Genomic DNA, 20,167 nt, shown 5'->3' with positions numbered 1-20,167 from the left:
CACTGGGTTCAGCAGTGGCTTCATGAAGGAGGTGGCCTTGACTCTGGGAGACTTTGGACATGCTGAGGTGGAAAAAGGTCTTTTCAGGCAAAGGAGCTGAGTTTAGGGTGTATACAAGAACCAGGAAAGGAGGGATCTGTGAGAGGGAGTAGCGGGGTTGAAGCCATCACTGGGGCGGGGTGTGTTGTGCTAAGATGTTAGGGTGCTCTGGGGGGCAGAGGGCATCTGGGCAAACCTCACCAACAGTGTGTAAGCAGGTGGGTCTGTGCAGATTTTTCAGGAACAAGAGAAAAACCAAAGGCAGAGCAAACAAGGGAGTGAGTTAGGGTCACACTCCTGGAAGATAAGCTCTGGATTGTCCTGACCTGTATCTAAAGATGTGCTTTTAGAGTGTGTATTTCTTGCTTGTATCACAAATGAAAGAAATACTCTGTTTCCTGTTTTTATGTCTGTATTCACTTTAGATTTATCAGTCATTTGGGGAGGGCTGTCATTTCAGTTTGTTTAATCTCTTTTCCTGTCAGGGTGGAGGGGTCTAGGGCGATGGCGATGTCCCGGAGGCGGGTCATCAGGCCCCGCTCCTAGAGGATGGGTGTGGTAGCTGCCAGCGCTTGGGGTGTGAGGAAGGCGCCCTGTGTGGTGGGGCTGGCCGTCTTGAACTCTGGGCGAGCTGCCAGAGTGCTACCAGGAGGTGATGAAGTTGTACAGCTCAGGCAGCTGCCGGATGAGGGCCCCCAAGAGCAGATCATAAACCCAGCAGGCCTTCAGGCCCGCACTCGTCTCTAGCCTGCGCGCCCCCAGTGGCTGCAGACTTGCTTCAGTGGGACGTTTTGCAGGTGTCGCTCCAGGCTCTGCTGTCTGTGTTGCCCTTGTCTTCTTCCTGGTGCTCTCCTGGGTTTGGAGTCATTTACCGAGTCCTGATGCCTCTCCGAAGCCTGTGACTTGTTTATTGTGTGTCTTGCTCTTTTTTCGTGTGGAAGAACATCTCATACCCCTAACAGTTAAACTTGTTGTGAGTGTCTGAGCTCCTGGTTTCTGGAGATGACCTGAGAAGCCTTCTAGGGTTCTGCAGGGAGACCCCCGAGGTCCAGTCTGCCCACTGCCTTGCCTGGGTTATGTGATTTGTTTTGCTGCCATGTAACGTGAGCAGCCTCCCGAATAGTGGCGAACGTTGAAGTCTCTGCAGCAGTTTGAATCCCTCACTGTTAGGATATGAATGTTTGTTTTTGGAATGGTCTCTTGAACCCACTTATCATCCTGGTAATATTTGGTGTAAAGTCTGAGATGTTTCACTTTCTTTAAATGTCACTGAGTATTTGTTAGGGTGTATGGCTCTGCAGAGAGTATCCCCAGAGACCCCGTGAAGGGATGCCCTTGGCTCTAGCTTGAGCCTTCACCACTGGCCTTTGATAACAGGAATTGTGAAATGATACTTTCCTTATTTGCACAGTTGCCATTAACCGGAAATACGTCTTGATTTCTGAGTTTGTATTTTATCCATGGTAAGAAAGGTGGTCGTTTGGGGGGCAGGAGGGAAGTGTGTGGTCATTCTCAGTGGTGGGGTTGGGGAGGGGAGACATGGCTCATTCTTGCTAGCATGAACTGGATTATCATTGGTTACCTGGCTGCTCTCCTTTTCCTCTCAGTTTTGCAGGTGGAGGAAGGCCCATATCTTTTTCTGCCAGTGCCTCAAGTGTCTCTGGAAGTAGAGGCCACAGTCAGAAGTTTCTCCTGCAGGACATTGCTGAGCTGATTAAAACAAGAGCCTGCCAGAGGGTGGTGGTCATGGTGGGGGCCGGCATCAGCACACCCAGCGGCGTCCCAGACTTCAGGTGCCCGTGCAGTCCCCATGCTCCTCCCTGGCTGCCTGGGGCTCTCTCCTGAAGGGCTCAGAGCCTCTTGCTTCTCTCTGCAGATCTCCAGGGACCGGATACTACAGCAACCTCCAACAGTACAAGATCCCCTACCCCGAGGCCATTTTTGAGCTCTCATTTTTCTTTCGCGATCCCAAGCCGTTTTTCACTTTTGCCAAGGAGCTGTACCCTGGGAACTATAGGCCTAATGCCACTCACTATTTCCTGCGACTGCTCCATGACAAGGGGCTGCTTCTGCGGCTCTACACACAGAACATCGACGGGCTTGAGAGAGGTGAGACCTCCGTCCTGTCTCACATCTTCTCACTCCTGCAGGGAAGGCTCAGGTGCCTGTTTCTGGATAGGGCTGAGGCCCAGTGCTTATTCCCCATCCTTGTGACTGATTTTGAGCCAAAAAGTTTTGCCTTTGTCCCCCCCAAAATAATGTCCTCTGTGTGTTTAAGTATCACTGTTGGGACCTCATTGGTGCACCTGTTTTCCGGGCTGTGAGTTTGGGATAGAACTAAAGTTGGCATTGGGAGCTTCTGATCCGATGATTTCTTTTCTTTTCTTTTTATATGTATATATTTTAAAGTATTTATTTATTTATTTATTTGGCTGCATCAGGTCTTAGTTGCGGCACACAGGATCTTTGTTGCGGTGTGTGGGCTTCTCTCTAGTTGTGGCACACGGGCTCCAGAGCACGTGGCCTCAGTAGTTGCGGCACACAGGCTCTCTAGTCGTGGCACGTGGGCTTAGTTGCCCCACGGCATGTGGGATATTCGGTCCCCGACCAGGGATCAAACCCACGTCCTCTGCATTGGAAGGCGGATTCTTAACCACTGGATGACAAGTGAAGTCCCCTGATGATTTCTTTTTTAAAGTTTTCATTATGGGATTTTACGAGCACACAAAAACGAAGAGAAGAATGTAATGAATCCTCATGTCCTCATCGCCTCATCATGGCTAGTCCAGTTTAATCTGTGTCCTACCCCCACCTCTCTCTCACCCCCAACTATTTTGAAGCAGATCCCTCTCGTCGTAAATTTAATACATAAATCCAGCAATGGATATCTTTAGAAGATAAAGACTTTTAAAACACAACCATGATATCATTATCACACAGAGAAATCACTCATAATTCCTTAAGTTCATCAAACTCAGTGTGTGGTGATTTCTTGACTGTCTAGGTGGCGGCCACAACCAGTGATTCATGGGTCATAGTGTCATACTGACCTCTGGCCGTGCACCCTAGAGAAGCAGTTGCCGGGGCCTCTTCTTACGTGCAGTGACGCTGACAGGTGCTGACAGGCAACTCTCAGCAAGCCAGCGGCAGCTCAGCCAGGCTGTGGATGTGTTGTGATTTGAAAAATGGAGTTATCTCGACTTCAGGAAAATGTTTCTTTGCTGGAAGGACTCTACAGCTTGGAGCCACATAGGCAGCAGTGAATACCCTATGGGGACAGTCTGTCTCCTGGAGTTGCAGCAGGGCAGGCCTTATGGGAAGGCGGGAGTGTGTGGCTGTGAGCTTCGGTGTATGTACAGTGAGGACAGTGGGAAACCACTGCAGCTAGGACCAGGTCTGTGTACCTACAGCCTTCCAGAGCTGATGGTGATAACAAAAACTTCATGATAAGTTACCTTTTGTCTGTTTTTTACAGGTTTTTGGAAATGTATTTATAATATTTTCTCACTTTTACTAGGTGTCTGTAGCATAGAAAATATTTTTCTTAGTATTGGGTGTAATTTTATCTGGACTTAAATCTTTTTTCTACTGTGTTTTCACAGGCTTTGTTTTAACTGTGATTCGGCTCCATGTTGGAGGCTCACCCCTGAGCTTATTCTGATCAGTGGGGTGTTGTTTGTAGGTGACAGAGGCGGGGCTATCGGGCTTCCACCAAGGGCGGTGACTCCTGGAGGGCCTGCTCAGCCCGGAGGTTACTCTAAGGGGCTTCCGCCCAAGCTGGGGGCAGCAGCACTTAGCTTTGGTTTGAATTTCAGCGTCTGGCATCCCTGCCTCAAAGCTCGTTGAAGCTCATGGATCCTTTGCCTCTGCCACCTGCACTGTCTGCCGAAGACCCTTCCCAGGGGAGGACTTTTGGGTGAGTTGTCACACTGACAGTTCTCTCCCTTCTGCCTTTCTCACTGGGAGTAAGCTGGAGAAGTGGTGTTTCATAAGCATGTCGGAAGGACAACAGAACAGTAATACTATGAAAATGTTTTTATTTTTAACTTAGAAAAGTAATATGTACTTGTAAAAAATTAAGGCAATACAAACAACAAGGATTTACTGTATAGCATAGGGAACTATACATTCAATAGCTTTAATAACCTATAAGGGAAAAGAATAAAAAAAGAATATGTATACATACATACATGTATACATGCATAACCGAATCACTGTGCTGTGCACCTGAAACTAACACAACATTGTAAACCAACTGTGCTTCAGTTTTTTAAAAATGTGCAAGTCCTGACTGCCAGTACCTGTAAACATAAACTTATTGGGCCATAGGATCTTTTCAGATTGAAAAAAAAATAAGGCAATAGAGAAATATATAGGGAGAATGAATCTGCCTTCATCCAGTTCCTGTAGCCCACTTTTAACAGTTTGGTGTATAATGTTCCAGACCTTAAAAAAAGAAAGATATGTATATACACACATACATGCACATTTCTGGGTACTTACACCCACACACAGTTACATTTTTTTTCATTAATGGGATCATTAAGATTAATATTGTGTAACATGCTTTGTCACTGAGCAAAATTTCATGGATATTTTGTGTCAATAACTACAGCTCTACTTACTGTTTTTAGTAACTATAGAGCATTCCATTTAGCAATTCACCTGTTGTGGGATATTATATGATGTCTGTGATTTTTACTATTAAAAATAATACAGTAATGATACCCATGTTTACACCTCTGTGTACTTCTGGGAATATTTGGGAATAGAATGTGTTTTTTTTTCTTTTAATTTTATTGAAGTCTAGTTGATTTACAATGTTGTGTTTAATTTCTGCTGTACAGTAGAGTGACCAGTTATACATATATATATTCTTTTTCACATTCTTTTCCATTATGGTTTAGGATATTGATTTTTTCTTTTAATTTTATTGAAGTCTAGTTGATTTACAATGTTGTGTTTAATTTCTGCTGTACAGTAGAGTGACCAGTTATACATATATATATTCTTTTTCACATTCTTTTCCATTATGGTTTATCACAGGATATTGAATATAGTTCCCTGTGCTATACTGTAGGCCCTTGTAGTTTATCCATCCTATATATAATAGTTTGCATTTGCTAATCCCACACTCCCAATCCATCCCTCCCACACCTCCCTACCCCTTGGCAACCACAAGTCTGTTCTCTATGTCTGTGAGTCTGTTTCTGTTTCGTAGATTTGTTCATTTGTGTGGTATTTTAGATTCCACGTATAAGTGATAGCCTATGATATTCGTCTTTCTCTTTCTGACTTACTTTGCTTAGTATGATAATCTCTAGGTCCATCCATGTGGCTGCGAATGGCATTATTTCAGTCTTTTAAATGGCTGAGTAATATTCCATTGTATATATCTATATACACCACATCTTCTTTATCCTAGAATGTTTTTTTTTTTCTTTTCTTTTTTTTTTTTTATGGTACACGGGCCTCTCACTGTTGTGGCCTCTCCAGTTGTGGAGCACAGGCTCCGGATGCGCAGGCTCAGCGGCCATGGCTCATGGGCCCAGCTGCTCCGTGGCATGTGGGATCTTCCCAGACCGGGGCACGAACCCGTGTCCTCTGCATTGGCAGGTGGACTCCCAACCACTGCGCCACCAGGGAAGCCCAGTTTCTTTTTTTTTTTTTAACATTTTATTTAATTTAATTAATTTATTTAAAAATTATTTATTTATTTATTTGGCTGTGTTGGGTCTTAGCTGTGGCATGGGGGATCTTTCGTTGTGGTGTGCGGGCTCTTTATTGTGGCATGTGGGCTTCTCTCTAGTTGTGGTGTGCAGGCTCTAGAGTGCGCAGGCTCAGTAGTTGTGGCACGCAGGCATGTGGGATCTTAGTTTCCCGACTGGGGATCAAACCTGCATCCCCTGCATTGGAAGGCGGATTTTTCTGGGTGGGGGCATATAGTTGTTTTACAATGTTGTGTTAGTTTCTACTATACAGCGAAGTGGAGTTCCCTGTGCTATACAGCAGGTTCTCGTTAGTTATCTGTTTTATCCACATCAGTGTATACATGTCAATCCCAGTCTCCCAATTCATCCCACCACCCCCACCACCCCTGCCTTGGTGTCCATATGTTTGTCCTCTACATCTGTGTCTCTATTTCTGCCTTGCAAACTGGTTCATCTGTACCATTTTTCTAGATTCCACATATATGCGTTAACATACGATATTTGTTTTTCTCTTTCTGACTTACTTCACTCTGTATGACAGTCTCTAGGTCCATCCACATCTCTACAAATGACCCAATTTCATTCCTTTTTACGATTGAGTAATATTGCATTGTATATATGTACCACATCTCCTTTATCCATTCGTCTGTTGATGGACATTTAGGTTGCTTCCATGTCCTGGCTATTGTAAATAGTGCTGCAGTGAACACTGGGGTGCATGTGTCTTTTTGAATTACGGTTTCCTCTGGGTATATGCCCAGTAGTGGGATTGCTGGGTCATATGGTAGTTCTATCTTTAGTTTTTTAAGGAACCTCCATACTGTTCTCCATAGTGGCTGTATCAGTTTACATTCCCATCAACAGTGCAGGAGGGTTCCCTTTTCTCCACACCTTCTCCACCATTTACTGTTTGTAGATTTTTTGATGATGGCCATTCTGACTAGTGTGAGGTGATACCTCCTTGTAGTTTTGATTTGCATTTCTCTCATAATAGTGATGTTGAGCATCTTTTCGTGTGCCTCTTGGCCATCTGTATGTCCTCTTTGGAGAAATGTATATTTAGCTTAGGTCTTCCACCCATTTTTGGATTGGGTTGTTTGTTTTTATGATATTGAGTTACATGAGCTCTTTGTATATTTTGGAGATTAATCCTTTGTCTGTTGATTCGTTTGCAAATATGCTCTTCAATTCTGAGGGTTGTCTTTTTGTCTTGTTTATGGTTTCCTTTGCTGTGCAAAAGCTTTTACGTTTCATTAGGTCCCATTTGTTTATTTTTGTTTTTGTTTCCATTTCTCTAGGAGGTGGGTCAAAAAAATTCTTGCTGTGATTTATGTCAAAGAGTGTTCTTCCTATGTTTTCCTCTAACAGTATTATACTGTCCGGTCTTACATTTAGGTCTTTGATCCATTTTGAGTTCATTTGTGTGTATGGTGTTGGGAAGTGTTCTAACTTCATTCTTTTCCATGTAGCTGTCCAGTTTTCCCAGCACCACTTACTGAAGAGACTGTCTTTTCTCTGTTGTATATCCTTGCAGAAGGTGGATTCTTAACCACTGGACCACTGGGGAAGTCCCTAGAATGGGTTTTTTAAAGTAGAGTAAGACAGAGTGGAAAATCTTAAATAAAGATGAAATTCTGAAATATTGACGTGGCACAGGATCCTGTCTTTTATTTTTTATTGAGGTGAAATTCACACAACATAAAATTAACCATTTTAAAGTGTACAGTTTATTGGTATTTAGTACATTCACTGTGTTGTGCAACCGCCACCTCTATCTAATTCCAAAATATTTTCATCACCCCAAAGGAAAACCCTGTATCCATTAATCAGTCAACCCTATTCCCTTCCTGCCCCCAACCCCTAGCAACCACTGATTTAAAAAAAAATTCTATTGGAGTGTAGTTGATTTACAGTGTTGTGTTAGTTTCAGGTGTACAGCAAAGTGATTCAGTTATACATATATTCATTCTTTTTCAGATTCTTTTCCCATATAGGTTATTACAGAATATTGAGTAGAGTTCCCTGTGCTATACAGTAGGTCCTTGTTGGTATATAGTAGTGTGTATATGTTAATCCCAGGCTCCTAATTTATCCCTCCCTACCACGTTTCCCCTTTGGTAACCGTAAGTTTGTTTTTGAAATCTGTGAGTCTGTTTCTGTTTTGTAAATAAGTTCACTTGTATCATTTAAAAAAAATTAGATTCCACATATGAGTGATATCATATATATGTCTTTCTCTGTCTGACTTCCTTCACTAAGTATGGTAATCTCTAGGTCCATCCATGTTGCTGCAAATGGCATTATTTTGTTCTTTTTTATGGCTGAGTAATATTCCATTGTGTATATGTACCACATCTTCTTCTTTTTTTTTTTTTTTTTTTTTGCGTTATGCGGGCCTCTCACTGTCGTGGCCTCTCCCATTGTGGAGCACAGGCTCCGGACGCGCAGGCTCAGCAGGCTCAGCAGCCGTGGCTCACGGGCCCAGCCTCTCCGCGGCATGTGGGATCTTCCTGGACCGGGCCATGAACCCGTGTCCCCTGCATCGGCAGGCGGACTCTCAACCACTGCGCCACCAGGGAAGCCCTGTACCACATCTTCTTTATCCATTCATCTGTTGATGGACATTCAGGTTGGCAATCATGGATCTTTTTGTTGTCTCCATAGTTTTGCCCTCGAACCCGCTCCCCCTGCATCGGCAGGCGGACTCTCAACCACTGCGCCACCAGGGAAGCCCTGTACCACATCTTCTTTATCCATTCATCTGTTGATGGACATTCAGGTTGGCAATCATGGATCTTTTTGTTGTCTCCATAGTTTTGCCCTTTCCAGAATGTCATAGAGTTGGAATCATACAATATGCAGCCTTTTCTCACTGGCTTCTTTCACTTAGCATTATGTATTTAAGGTTCCTCCATGTCTTTTCATGGCCTGATAAGCACTTTTTTTTTTTTTTAGGCTAATATTCCATTTGCTGGATGTAACACAGTTTGTTTATCCATTCACCTACTAAAGGACATCTTGATTGCTTTGGCAATTATGAATAAAGTTGCTGTAAACATCCATGTGCAGGTTTTTATGTGGACATAAATTCCTCTGGGTAAATACCAAGGAGCGTGATTGCTGAATGCTATGGTAAGACTGTGTTTAGTTTGTGTCTTCCCAAGGGGCTGCCCCTTTTTGCATTCCCAGCAGCACTGAATGTGAGTTCCTGTTGCTCCACATCCTCATAAGCACTTGGTGTTGTCAGTGTTCTTCATAGGTGTGTAGTGGAATATCATTGTTTAATTTGCAATTTCCTAGTGACATACGATGTTGAACTTGTTTCATATGCTCATTTACCATCTGTATATCTTCTTTGGTGAGGTCTTGGGCTCAGTTTTTAACTGGGTTGCCCATTTTCTTATTCTTTATCAGATGTGTCTTTTGCATATCTTCTCCCTGTCTGTGACTTGTCGTCTCATCCTCTTGACATTGTCTTTCACAGAGGAGGAGTCTTTAATTTTAACGAAGCCTGACTTACCATAGTTTTCTTTCATCGATCATCTTCTTCCAGATTGTGCTGGCTATTCTGAGTCTTTTGCTTTCCATATCAACTTTAGAATCAGTCTGTTGCTATCTATTCTCTGCATATTTTAAAAAACTTTTCTCTTTGGAGTTTTGCACTTTACTATGGTTCGTCTCCGTATGGATTTCCTTTTGTTTATTCTGCTTAAAAATTGTAGAGCTTTCTGAATCTGAGGTTTGATATCTTTCATTTTTGCTGAAAAATCTTCAGTCATGATCCCTTCAGACAGTGACTGCCCCACCATGTCCTGTCCTCTCTGTGTGGACCTTGGGTGAAACACCTCTGAGACTGGTTCACACTGTCCGCAGCCCTTGGCGGCTCTTTTCTACACCCATCCTGCTCCTCTTTGTGCTGCATTCTGAGTTCTTCTCCTGATCTACTTTCCAGTTTATCGACATTCTATCCTGTCATAGAGGATAAAGCCCTTCCACTGAGCTTTAATTTTCGATACTCTACTTTTTATTACTGGAAGTTCTATCTGGTTCTTTTTCAAATCCACAACATTATTTTGTATAGCTTTCTATCTGCAATAGATATTTCAAGCCTGTCTTTTTAAAAATTTACCCATAATATAGTTTCTAATCTGTATCTTCGAATATCTGAAGTCGTTGACCAGCCCATCTCTTTTGTCTGTTGTTTCTGCTGCTCCTTACTGGGTTCCGCCTGCAAAAACAAATCCCATTAGCTGTAAAGGTTTATCTTAGAAGCCAGGTGTCTTTTTCCTTAGTTTCCTCCTCTAATGTCTAGCCCAAGCATGAATCCAAGTGTAGCAGGATATGATAATAGCTTACATCTGCTTCACCTTGGCCTGCAAGGAGGAAGTCTGTGGAAAACGTTGTGACTCATAACTCCAGCCAGTGAGCTGAAGCCGACCTGAATGTCTTCAGGGCTAAGGTGATGATGTCAGGATCACTTCAGCTAAAATCAGGGACAAATTTATACCGTCATTTTCATTGAATAATTCCTGTTGTTGGCCAAATGCCTACAGAGTACTTCTGAGGACTGTATAATCAGTACAGTTGGCCTTTGAACATGGGTTTGAACTGTGTGGGTCCACTCATATGTGGATTTTTTTCAATAAATGTGTACTCCAGGACTACTTGATCCATGGTTGGTTGAACCACAGATACAGAGGAACCATCTGTACAGAGGGTTAACTAACTCTAAGTTCTGTACAGATTTTCAGTTGTGCGGAGGGTTGGTGCCCCTGACCCCTGTATTGTTCCAAGGTCAGCTGTGTTTCCTCAGCACCTGCATATCTCTGATAAGCACCCCAGGTGCAGAGCGTAGCGTTCAATGCGTTGGATATCGTCTGGTGTCCAGGATCTGCTTTCAAATACTGCAACCTCCCCAAATTCTGGGGTGCTCTATGAAACTGGCAGACTGTCAGTAACTGCTGAAGCTGGTTCAGTATATACAGCGGGCCTCACTGTACTACTGTCTCAGCTGTGGAACGTTTGACAGTTTCTCAATAAGAAGCTGTTTTTGCCTTTTCCGTTTGAAGTGTGTTGTGACAGCTTCCTTGGGCCCCCTTTCTCTCTGTGTCACCCAGGCCGACGTGATGGTGGACACGGTCCCTCGCTGCCCGGTCTGCACTGGCGTTGTGAAGCCCGACATCGTATTCTTTGGGGAGATGCTGCCCCACAGGTTCCTGCTGCATCTGGCTGACTTCCCCACCGCAGACCTGCTGCTCATCCTTGGGACCTCTCTGGAGGTTTGTCAGCAGGCCTTGCGGTGCACAGACATGTGGGGAGGAGGCTGGCGGGACGAGGCAGAGGAGGCGGGGCTGGTGGGACAGACGCTCTGGGGCCACACCTTTGGAAGATGAGTGGATTCAACATGCGAGGAGGCAGAGGTGTTCCAGGCCTAGAATGGGGAGCAGGGAGGACGCTCAGCGTTGGAGCTATCCAGAGTGCAGGTGGGCACAGTGCACAAGGGGAAGGGGTGTGGGAGATGTGAGGCGGGAGCAGGTCTCTCGGGTCGTATCACAGAGACCGACCTTGTCTAGAGGTAGTGAAACCAGGGATGTAGCTGGTCATCCTCGGGATCAGAGAGACTTGGGGACAGGGACTGAAGTGAGCAGATGTCCAGGAGGCTGAGCACAGTCAGACTGCGGGGCTACGAGAGACGGCAGAGAGGGAATGGCTGGACTCGGAGCTTGGCGTCACTTTGAGGACCGAAGAGAGAGGTGTCTGTCTCTTCGTGGGGGTCAGGGCCTTTGCTGGGGAGGGGGAATCTGGATCAGGGATGCTGAGTGCAGTCCTGCACACGTGTGTTTGAGGTGCCTGGGAGGTGCACCCGGATTTGAAGATCAGGAGACTTCTAAAGGACGTGATGAGACCCTGAAATGGGCTGTGCCTGATTGGATGCAGGCACCAAGGGGCAGAGGGGCCAGAAAGATCTGTGCCTGGGGCCCCAGCCAGTCAGAGGCCCAGAGCTGTGTGTTTTTTCAGTGAATCTGCCTGCTGTGTGCCAGGCCCTGTTGCAGTGTGTGTGTCAGGAACCCCCCAGTGGTGGCCCCTCTGTGAGGGGCCGGGCCCTTGCTCTCAGGGAGCGAGACCAGATAGACGAGCTGTCATGTCACTGGTGAGTGTGGATGAGGAGGGCAGGTAAGGTGGTGTGCATGAACTTTAGCAGGGAGACCCACAGGACCCAGGAGATGTCGGAAGAGAAAGGGGGCATGGATGAGAGGGAGGCTGGGAGGGGGGGAACAAGGGCATCGAGACCCAGCGGTGGGAGTGCTACTGAAGAAATGAAACAGATGCTGGGTTTTCTCCATATCCAAGGTCTCACTGTCAGTCTGTGCTGTCCCTCCAAGGCTGCAGGGGCTGTGGCAGAAAGGTCCTGAGGGCTTGGGAGGGCGGGCACTGTGCTCCTCACGTTTGGGCAATTTTTCAGGTGGAACCTTTCGCCAGCTTGTCTGAGGCCGTGCGGAGCTCGGTGCCCCGACTGCTCATCAACCGGGACTTGGTGGGGTCCTTGGCTAGGCATCCTCGGGGCAGGGATGTGGTCCAGCTGGGGGACGTGGTTCACGGTGTGAAAAGGCTGGTGGAGCTTCTGGGCTGGACGGAGGAGATGCGGGACCTCATCCAGCGGGAAACTGGAAAGGTAGGGACTGCTGAGAGTCACGGGAGGGGCCATCTCTTCTACTCTGGGGTCTGGTCAACCTGGAGTGGCGCCCTCTTTGGCTAAAACAGTAACAGTAATAGGTAATATTGCTGTTAACCCTGTACCGGGCACTGTTTGGCGCCATCTATGTGCTTATGAATCAGGTGATGTGATTCTTAGTACCTCTGTTTAGAGATGAAGAAACTGATGCTTCGTGCCTGCTGAGTGGCAGAGTGGAGATGAGGGTCCAGGCAGACAGGGCTGTCGTTTTGCAGTCGTCACACTTCAGCTGTCTTTGTACCCTAAACTAAAGGAGCACTCCAGGATAAGATGCGATTCTGAAGTTCTCTGAACCTGTGTGGGATGATGCTTTTAGGAGATAATCAGAGTGAGAGGAGCTGACGTATCATCTGCTGAGCGTAGAAAGTCAGAGAGCCTTGATCTCTCTAGATGTCAAACCTCCTATAAACAAGTGAAGTTACAGAAAATGCAGTTTCCCATGAGAATCAGTTAGCATGTGTAGCCTTGATGTGAGGGGTTATTTTCTACAGGGGGCAGCATTAAGCATTTGAAGTCCAGTTGTCTCAAAGAGGATTATTTATGATTACAGCCAGGTATAACACTGCTGAAAGTGGACTTCACTAGAATGCTGTAATTTATGTTCTTGCTATCTTGGGAAACCTCTCACCCTTTGGCCGTGGCTGCTTCAGGACTCAGGGCCATGAGTCAGCCCTTTCCTCTCACGTCCACTGGCAAAAGCCCCCAGCCTCTGGCTATAGCCTGATTTCTTACCAATTTGAACCAAAGCAAGAAGAATATGAGGCTTTTTAAAGATATAAGACTTTGCAGTTATATTGTTTTCATGATATTAGACATCATTGCCTTTCAATCCAGAGTTTGGCTCTTAGGGATAAGATGTAGGACGGTGCCATTTCTCATTTCATTATATGGAGGAAATAAAGACCATCAAATGTTAAAGTCACGTTGCTGGGTCGCTTAATGGAAGCAGAGTCCGGCTAATACGGATGCTTACACTTTACACCTCGAGAGGAACCGCAGCGGATGCCTTGCTCACAGGGGAGTAGAGATCTTGGTCAGATCCGCCTGGCAGCTTACACAGGAGCCTTGGGTGGCTGACTTCCTACTTCCGTGTAACAGCAAGACAAAGTCAAGTAGCCTCTATAGACTTTTAGAATTAAGTCCTATAGGATTTGACCGGTGCTATTTTCTAGTTCCACAGAAGTTTGTGTAAAGTTACAATTTTAGGGGTTTACTTATTTTAAAAGAGTTGCTGTCCGAGAATCAACACTAAGGGATGAGCTGAAGTCTTAGTTGGATTACTTTTCCAAACAGTGAATGTACTTGAATACATCTTGACTGGTTACTTAAGCGAAGCCCTCCATTTAGCCACCCAGTTTTGCCCAGCCCTGCTGGCATTGTCTTAACTTGGTTGAACAGCATTTGCAGGCAGAAAAGCTTCCGTTTTAGGAAATAATTCAATTCCAGGCCCTGAGATGTGCCCAGGTATGTTTTCAGATAACCAGTCTCCTCTCTCCTTTGTGCTCCAGCTTGACGGTTGGGACAAATTAGGAGAGTGAGGGCTGCTCCTCACGCCAGAAATGGCTACATGGGAGTCACTGCCCACTTCTGACGAGCCCTCTGCCTGAAGAACAGCTCGGGCACGCTTACAAATTTTGGCTGAATCAGAACATGCGACCTGAGGCTGCCCCTGGAGTGTCTTCCCAGGTCATGAGAGTCTGTGCACTTGGGGCCACCCCAGCCACAGATGTGCAGGAGCTGCCTGGCCTGACTTTTTGCTGAAGTTCTTAATGCCACAAGCGTTCTTCTGATGGTCAACCTCTTGGACTCAGACAACCTGGAACCCCAGACTGGACTCCACCTGAAGGGCAGGTTCAGCATCTGTCCACTTGGGTCGAGCAGCCCCAGTCACACCCCAAGTGTGGGCCTGGGTCCCAGGTAATGCACTAGAGTTTTCTAGCACGTTGGCCTCTTTAGTAGGTTTATTTTTAGAGATTGTCCTTCATTTCTGGCATGAAGTAAACTGTAATAGAGAAACTGGGCATCCCTTCATTTTTGTCTCCTAAAAGGGAAGATGAATGTGGAAAGGGGAGCTTGGGGGTGTGTGGGTGTCTTTCCTCCACTGAAACAACCCGAGGACTGAGAACATTTGTCCCTGATTCATCTTGGAGATGGGCATAGTGCCCTCTTCCAGCTCAAGTCCATGGGACCTTCAGAGCACCCAGCACCCCTCATGAAGGTCATCCCATCCTGTTCACTTGACCCCGATGCCTTTCACATCAACCCCCAGAAACTCATCTGTTCCAGACCATTCCAGTAGCTTCCTGTCTCCCTGTCTCTACTCTCCCCCATCAGGCCTTCTTCCAGTAATGCTGCTAGAATTAACCTCTAAGACAGAAAGCAGTACTCATTTGGAAACCTCGCCTGGCTCCCTGACCTGTGCTCAGGCCACACTGCTGTTTGGGCAGAACATACTGTGGTGTCCCTGCTTCTGTACAGGCCTCTTTTGGGGTTGCTCCAACCCTGCCCCCAGTGCTCTCTCCTTCCTGGCATCTTGTCTTCCCCACTGGGCCCCTGGGCTGGAGCAGATCTCACCGACAGACTCCTCAGGAGACCCGGTGGCCTCACTCTTCAAGAACAAGACATGCGTGCGCATCTGGGAAAAGCGCTGAATTGTAAGAAAAACATGATTCTTTTTCTACTTAATGTGCCTTTACTTGGTATCTTGCACATACATTCACACACATCCTTGCCTGGAACTCTTTATTCCAGAATAATTTTTCCGTGAAGCTCTGTGGTGCATGATAGAAATCTAGACTTATGGTTTCAGGAGAGACATTTTCCTTCATGTATTTATGGCTGAAACCAGTGGGAAGGATCGAGACCCAACTGGCACAACCAGAGAACTTGGGCACTGAGCCAGGACCGAGAATGCAAGAGGCTACCAGCCCTGCACTCAGTGGTGACAAAAACAGCAGATCATACCTTGTAAGTGTGTTTCCGGCATTAGCATATAAAGTTCCAGCAGGTTCTTTCCCCTGTGAAATGTGGTGCTTGCCCAACACCAGCTCTGGGCCTGCGTGCCAGCTGTGGATGTGCTGTGTCTCACTCAGCCCACACTCAGCCCCTGCCCTCCCAAACCCATGTACATTTCTGCCTTCGGTTAAGCCCTGCCCTCAGGCACACATAAAAGAAGCCACTTCATTTGTGGAAAGCAAGGCCGAGTTCCCAGAGTTCGGAGGACAAGACCCTCGCAGCCCTGAAGAGAAGAAAATGGACCAAAGGCAAATCACGAATAGAAGTGTGGGAGTAAAGAGAAAAGGGTCTCCGAGTTGGAGGGAGGGATGTGGCTTCCCCAGGTCCTGGCCCCCAGGACTCCTCTGGAAGCAGCACCAGTTCTGAAGGGCAGCGGAAGAGCAGCCATTCTCAGTCAGGGTCCGAGTCAGGGTCCGAGGAGAGCTGTCCCTCCATGGTCTCGCACATGGCATCCTGCAGGGATGTGAGCTGACCCCGGGGACTCATCCCCATGGGCTGGATGACTCTGTGCCTACAGGGAAAAGGTGTGGTAGGGATGGGCAGGGGTCCTGCTCACCCCTGGCTGCGACCTTCTGTTCCACCAAACTGCTTCTGTTTACTGGGGAAGCCTAGGTGGGAACTGTTTCAGTCAGGCCTAAATCCTAACTGCTACCTAGGCTCTGAGACCTTAGGCAGTGTCTTAATTTCTCTGGGCCTCAGTTTTCATCAACTGTAAAAATGGACCTAATACTGATCTCAGCCCTAACCCCTGGCTAGAGAATTTCCTCCAAGACAGGTGATTTCAAACATTAGCGATGCAGCCCTGCCAGAACCTAACCCCACGCGGATCCCACTCCCCGCGGCTCTCGCAAGACGGGACGTGGGTCCTTCTCCTTTGTCCCAGCGCTGGGCCCCTCCTGCCAGAGGCCACATACCTGGAGAGCCTGTCAAACATGTTCACCAGCTTCATGGCCTCATGTTCTTTCTGCTCCTCCGTCATGCCCTCCATGGGGTTGGGAGGCTTTTCCTCTACCCTCCCAGTCACTGGGTTTATGCTGTTTCACAAGAGGGAGAATGGGGAATGCATTAGAGACTTTGCAGGACAAGAGAAGGCTGTGTGGGGTGGGTGGAGTTGCTTATCTTCCTGCTTGGGCTTGTAATGGCGGGAAACCCAGTTTCCTGGGTGCGGGGAAGGCGAGGCCACTGCAGAAGAGCCCTCCCTCCTGCAGCAGCAGGTAACCAGCTCCTGCCGTCTGGACCACCTGGTCCCCGGCACTGCTCGGCCCCCTTCAGCCTGTGTTCTCAACAAAACACCCTGATGTCAGAATACGTGTCACTTGGGAACAGCAGCCTGATTCTGTAAGGTCTTACCTGCTGGTCACCCTGTCCTGCCCACCCTACGGGCCCAAATGGGTGTGGGAATAGGAATGGGGGCCGAGTGAGGGCAGCCCGAGGATGTGGGGGGCACACACCTGGCCTTGGCTTCCTTGTACTCGTCTGTGTCCGTGTCCTCGTCCTCCGAGTACTGGCCCTCAGGCCGGCCCCCTGCCATGAGGCCCCTAGCAGCCAGGAGGCCGGCAGCATTCCCGTAGCCTGTGTACTTGATGAATCGGGGCACTGAAGGGCAGGGCAGAGGTCAGTGTGCAAACGTGGCTGGGGAGGGGCTGGAGAGGGGCAGGCGAGGGGCCGGCCCCCCGACTCACCGCTCTCAGAGCACAGGACAAACAGGAACTCGGCTGCCACCCTCTTCACGTCGGTGTCCAGGTGCGTCATGAGGCGAACCAGCTTGTTCCGCAACAGCTCCCCCACCTCGGGCCGGGTTCTCACATCCCGCAGCGGGGGCAGCACCTGGGGATGTACTTGTCCCTGAGCCCAGGCCTGGAACGACCAGGGTCTGACCAGGCCCTGACTGCGGCCCCTCTGCCCCGTACCTGGGCCTTCAGGAACTTCCTGGCGGGCCGGTGCATGCGGGCACACTCCGTCAGCACGCTCAGCACGGGGGCCACACTCTCCTTCAGCCTGTGCGTCTGCAGAGGAGCCTCCGTCACTGGGCTGCGCCCATCTAACTCGAGGCCAGGGGAGCTAGGCACATGCACCAGATGGTCCTGGCTGGAGGCGTTCAGGACGAGGCCCCGCCACAGGGGCCCCAGCTGAGGGGCTAAGAGAGGGCAGTGGGTGTCTGTGTGAGCTTCAAAAAGGACAGGCGTGGACCCTAACTCAGGACCATTCGCCTGCCCTGCAACTTGAGGCAAATCACTCAACTGCTTTGAGTCTCACTTCCCTCCCTTTACACCAGAATGGTGGGGAAAACAGAGTGTCCCAAGTGGTTAGCACACCGCGAGCACATAAACCAGCTCCCAGGGCATGCAGGCAACATGGATCCCTACAGAATCTCTTTGGCTAGCGTGATACATCTGCGAACGCCAGGGGGGCTGGTTAGAGCACTGGCTGGCCAATGCCCTGGGGTGCAGCCGCAGGAATCAGGGAGTCTCTGGCTTGAAGGCCCTGCGGGTCCCCTTAGGGATGCCAAGGCATGGCCAATGCTCGTCACCAAGGGCTGCTTGTGCTCAGTGACACTTTGAGTTTAGGGTCACAAGCAGGGACTACAGGTAGGCGGGCTTCTCAGGGCCACTCAAAGACCCACAAGGAGATCTAAGAAAATGAGTTCTTTGCTAGACTCTGAAAACTTGTTTCCGTATACTTCTCAGGGAGGAGGGTCTGGACCCCTGCGTAGCCGGACCGTGGAGGAGCTGGAGCGTCACCTGAATCACACTGGGGGGCTGATCTCCACCTCCCAGCGTGGACTACAAAAACGCAGCGACCACAGCTGCTCGGGAAAGCCTGGACCAGAGCCACAGCAGCTCCCCCTGCCCACCTGGTGCAGACGCTTCTCCAGGAAGCTGAGGAGAACACGAATCACATCCATGTTCACTCCCAGGAACTCCAAAGAGCCTTCGTGGGGTTCCAGGGTGAGAAGAACGTCCAAACATTTGAGGGGCAAGTTCCCCAGGAGGTTCACCGTGTGGCTGGGGACAGATAAAAGGGGCATTTGGTAAATTCAATCCCCGAGCACAGGTACAATGCTTGCAACCACCTGCTGGTGCCATGATATGAACCAGCGTCGGGGGCCTGAGCAAGAGCACGAGGTACCAGAGCTGAGGGGAACACTCCCTGTGAACGCCCGACCCAGCGCACATCTGGGTCGAAGCAACGCAGTCAAAAATCAGAACCTGCCTACGCGTAGGTCAGCAACAATGTACGTGAATAAGCATGCTGCCTTATGGATACCATACTGTCCGTGACACTACCCAAAGTCCACTGGCACGTTCCTGTCCCCGGACTCACAGCTCTCGTCCTAGCCGTGTACCGTAAATGCCGGAGCTCCCCGGAAACACACTGACGTCCATCTCACCCAGATGAAAGAAGACTCTAGAGCTAGGAACCACTAGGGAGACCTGCGAGCAGAACGCCCCCCGCACAACAGGCACCACCCTCACCCGTGGAACTCCTCTGTGCGGTCTCCAGCAGCAGCAACCATCACACAGTGCCGCAGAAGGATCCCCAGGTGCCGGTAAAGGGCAGTGTCTTCCTGACCAAAGAGAAAGGGATTCCTGTGAGAGAGAGCCCCACTTGCCTCCATCGCTGCCAGCTGAGAGTCTACCGTCTGGCCCGCCGCAAGCCCACGTGCGCTAATTACACACCTCCTCTACTGTATACCTGGATGCTGTCCTCTCCCACGCGACCTTAAGAGCACCCTCCTGACTAAGAACGTTGACGGATCCCCTTGGAGGTGCTCTAAGCTTTAGGCCCATGCTCACAGAGGCATGGTGATGAGTCTCTCACAGCCTCCCCCCACCAAACAGCCCTCCTGCCAAGCTGCAAGAGCCAGTTACGCTCTCCACCTCCCTGAGAAAACTTCTTTGAGAGCCCTGTTCCGGATGGGCATCTCCCTGCTTCTCTTGACAGGCTAAGAGTTCCTCCTAGTCTGACGTGAAGAAATTTTAAGGTACCTGGCAAAGCAGCACGCCCAAGAAACGTCCAAGTTGTTATACCCCACCCACAGGCTAAGATCAGCCCTCACCTCGTCCACTTCCCTCTTGATGGAGTCGAAGGTGATGTTGAAGAGCACTTTGAGGATCTCCATGGCTCGCTCAGTCTCCTGGGGAGGCAGGAGCTCAGGGGGCCTCTCTCCAGGGGTCATTCCCAGCGTCAGCTCCAGCGCTTCGGTCAGCAGGTGCACTCCCTGCAGCTCCTGAAACAGCTGCTGGCGCACATCGGCGCGAAGTGCCGTTAGCAAGAAGAGGAGGCGCAAGTCAAAGAACTGGACGTCGTGCGGGAAGCTGCTCTGGCGGTACAGCCCCACTCGCTCTGCGAGCCTCACCACTAGACCCGCCTCTGCCGCCAGCACCTGTGCCACGGGGCTGCTTAACACAAGGTTGCACAGGCACTTAAGGGACTCAAGCACAACATCCATGTCCAGGGGTTCGGGGACCGAGCCCTGGGAGGCGGAGATGCCAGCGTAGCAGGCAAGTGCCTGCAGGCTCCGGCGGCTGGTGAATGAGTCCAGGCAGCTGCGGTCCCTAGACAAGATGCGGATGCTCTGCAGCCAGATGATGCGACGGGAAGGTGGCAGGCCCTGCTCCAGGACCGAGACCAGCAGCTCCGCCAGTCTCTGTGGGCAGGGAGAAGA

The 20,167-nt window shown here is 48.9% G+C and overlaps 2 protein-coding genes across 3 annotated transcripts in view; one reads left to right on the top strand and one right to left on the bottom strand.

The window, feature by feature from the left end:
- The window catches only part of SIRT3 (sirtuin 3), a 17,646-nt gene extending 3,147 nt beyond the window's left edge, over nucleotides 1–14,499 (top strand). The window contains exons 2-7 of the mRNA XM_007465905.1: nucleotides 1,647–1,832; nucleotides 1,916–2,148; nucleotides 3,855–3,955; nucleotides 10,868–11,029; nucleotides 12,214–12,423; nucleotides 13,992–14,499. Coding sequence (XP_007465967.1) covers nucleotides 1,647–1,832; nucleotides 1,916–2,148; nucleotides 3,855–3,955; nucleotides 10,868–11,029; nucleotides 12,214–12,423; nucleotides 13,992–14,021 — 922 coding nt within the window. The 3' untranslated portion in view covers nucleotides 14,022–14,499. The remainder of the gene's footprint in view (nucleotides 1–1,646; nucleotides 1,833–1,915; nucleotides 2,149–3,854; nucleotides 3,956–10,867; nucleotides 11,030–12,213; nucleotides 12,424–13,991) is intronic.
- Nucleotides 14,500–15,300: 801 nt separating this feature from the next.
- RIC8A (RIC8 guanine nucleotide exchange factor A) overlaps nucleotides 15,301–20,167 on the bottom strand; it is a 5,467-nt gene continuing 600 nt past the window's right edge. The window contains exons 3-10 of one of the 2 annotated variants that reach the window (XM_007465903.1): nucleotides 19,559–20,149; nucleotides 18,975–19,066; nucleotides 18,353–18,503; nucleotides 17,409–17,504; nucleotides 17,181–17,325; nucleotides 16,950–17,094; nucleotides 16,413–16,532; nucleotides 15,301–16,009 (exon numbers count right to left, since the gene is read on the bottom strand). In XM_007465903.1, coding sequence (XP_007465965.1) covers nucleotides 15,889–16,009; nucleotides 16,413–16,532; nucleotides 16,950–17,094; nucleotides 17,181–17,325; nucleotides 17,409–17,504; nucleotides 18,353–18,503; nucleotides 18,975–19,066; nucleotides 19,559–20,149 — 1,461 coding nt within the window. In that variant the 3' untranslated portion in view covers nucleotides 15,301–15,888. Of the gene's footprint in view, nucleotides 16,010–16,412; nucleotides 16,533–16,949; nucleotides 17,095–17,180; nucleotides 17,344–17,408; nucleotides 17,505–18,352; nucleotides 18,504–18,974; nucleotides 19,067–19,558; nucleotides 20,150–20,167 lie in introns of both variants that reach the window. The other variant, XM_007465904.1, reaches the window with a different exon arrangement.

The sequence above is a fragment of the Lipotes vexillifer genome, unplaced genomic scaffold (genome assembly GCF_000442215.2).
Source record: "Lipotes vexillifer unplaced genomic scaffold, Lipotes_vexillifer_v1.1 scaffold1094, whole genome shotgun sequence".
NCBI lineage: Eukaryota > Metazoa > Chordata > Mammalia > Artiodactyla > Lipotidae > Lipotes > Lipotes vexillifer.
This window is presented reverse-complemented; position numbering and strand designations above follow the sequence as displayed.